The sequence below is a fragment of the Pundamilia nyererei genome, unplaced genomic scaffold (assembly GCF_000239375.1).
Source record: "Pundamilia nyererei isolate P.nyererei 1_Seehausen unplaced genomic scaffold, PunNye1.0 scaffold00216, whole genome shotgun sequence".
Classification (NCBI taxonomy): Eukaryota; Metazoa; Chordata; class Actinopteri; order Cichliformes; family Cichlidae; genus Pundamilia; species Pundamilia nyererei.
In genome coordinates, this window is record NW_005187617.1 from 596,605 (window position 1) to 598,273 (window position 1,669).

At 39.8% G+C, this 1,669-nt stretch overlaps 1 protein-coding gene across 2 annotated transcripts in view; it reads left to right on the forward strand.

Annotated features, from left to right (window-relative positions):
* Window positions 1-1,669, forward strand: part of LOC102214663 (deoxyribonuclease-1-like) — a 17,780-nt gene that overhangs the window by 9,500 nt on the left and 6,611 nt on the right. For both annotated transcript variants that reach the window (XM_005748205.1, XM_005748206.1), the window contains one exon: window positions 1,073-1,159. In XM_005748205.1, the coding sequence (XP_005748262.1) occupies window positions 1,073-1,159 (87 nt within the window). The remainder of the gene's footprint in view (window positions 1-1,072; window positions 1,160-1,669) is intronic.

Sequence of the window (1,669 nt, forward strand, 5' to 3'; positions counted from 1 at the left end):
GGGTGCTAAGCCCTGGGGAGCTCCACTTCTGGGACTATCACGCTGGACTGTTTTCATGTGCTTTTCTAGTATTAAGACTTCATCTCAAGAAATCTTACTGTCATATTTAACCAAAGTCCCATAATAAAAGTCCATACAACATTTTCATAAGACTACAGTAGATTAAAGTGCCAAGTTTCAGTATTAATTTTAGTAGCATTACAACAGAATAGTTTGAAAAGCTTCTAATGTAAGTGGACATGAAATAGTTCCTAAGCGACATTAGGAGTCACAATGTAAAGAGAAAAATGGCTACATGAGTTAAAAAAACAAAAAAAAAAAAAAACAGAATGAAACCACAGCGGTCTCATAAAACAGAAACATTCGATTAAAATGATGGAAAGAGAAGGCGAGGGGAAATGCTCAAAAGCAGCTAAACAGAGCTAAAATAAAAATAAAAAATACTCCAAATAGAAGTACCTGGATACTATGTTTAGGTGTAGTAAAAATCATGGGACTGGGCTACATTAGCTTTAGTCGTGTTAGCATATTATTTAGCATTTCAGGCACAAAAAGCATTAATGTGTTTCTAAAACATGATAATGAGGTTACATGCAGATTTACATACATACATGCATGCATGACTTCCCACCACGAACACACATGCACAATCTTGGGTTGTGTGTGTGTGTTGGGGTTTGAAAGTGTAAATAAAAAGACTATTAAAAAAAATGACATTTCAGTGACTAGGGCACTGGTTACCTAAAAAATGCAATTTGTTTAAATTGTAGGAATGTTGGTATAAATTTGCTTGAACAATGTGAAGAGAGGTGCACGAGGGAGCGTTCATCGAGGCGTGAACTCCAGCAGAGCAGAGCACTGGGATAAATCTGACTTTAGCTTCCTTGTTTCTCTGAAAGAACAATGAGGACTGCTCTGTAATGCTCACCTGATGGCTTCATAAGCCCCAGCGGTCCTTGTGCTCCTCTGTTCACATTGATGTTTTGGCGGGCTCGTGTATTGCGTACTGTGTGACGTGCAGCTCCTTTCTCTGCTGCGTTTTTCACATTCTTGTCTCCTTCTCTGCGTTGAGGTATGAAGAGTACGACTACGAGGCAGTGGCCAGTGAGAGTTTGGGAAACTCTCCTGACGACAAGCAGAAGTATGTTTTCATCTACAGGTAAGACATGGCTGTGGTCAGTGGCGGTCCTAGCCTGTTTGGCGCCCCGGGCGAACACTCCCTCTGGCCTGTATTGCCTGCATCTTTTGCTCGTTTCTCTTCGCTTCTTTTCTATTATTTCTAAACTGAGCACCTGATGGCTTTCAACTTTTCTTGTCCATCTTCCATTGGTTTTAATTTTGCCCTCCAGTATGAACACAAATCCACCAACTCGAGGATCACCACAACATGACCTAACACACCTACACCTTAGTTCACAGATTCACTTTGTCTAAGGTTTATTTCTGGGATTATGAATGAAATGTGCTCTATTTGGAAGCAGCCCCTCCCCTTTCGACGGGTTGTGTGTGAGACTTTAAATCATCAAACTATAAAATATAAATTTTAAATTGTTATTGACCCTTTACCCCTGGTCCTAAAGTGTAGATTTATTTTCTTACTCTTCTTATATTTATTGTTTGTTTACTTGCACTGCTGTAACTGGAGCCTCGTCGTCTCGTCTCTCTATAT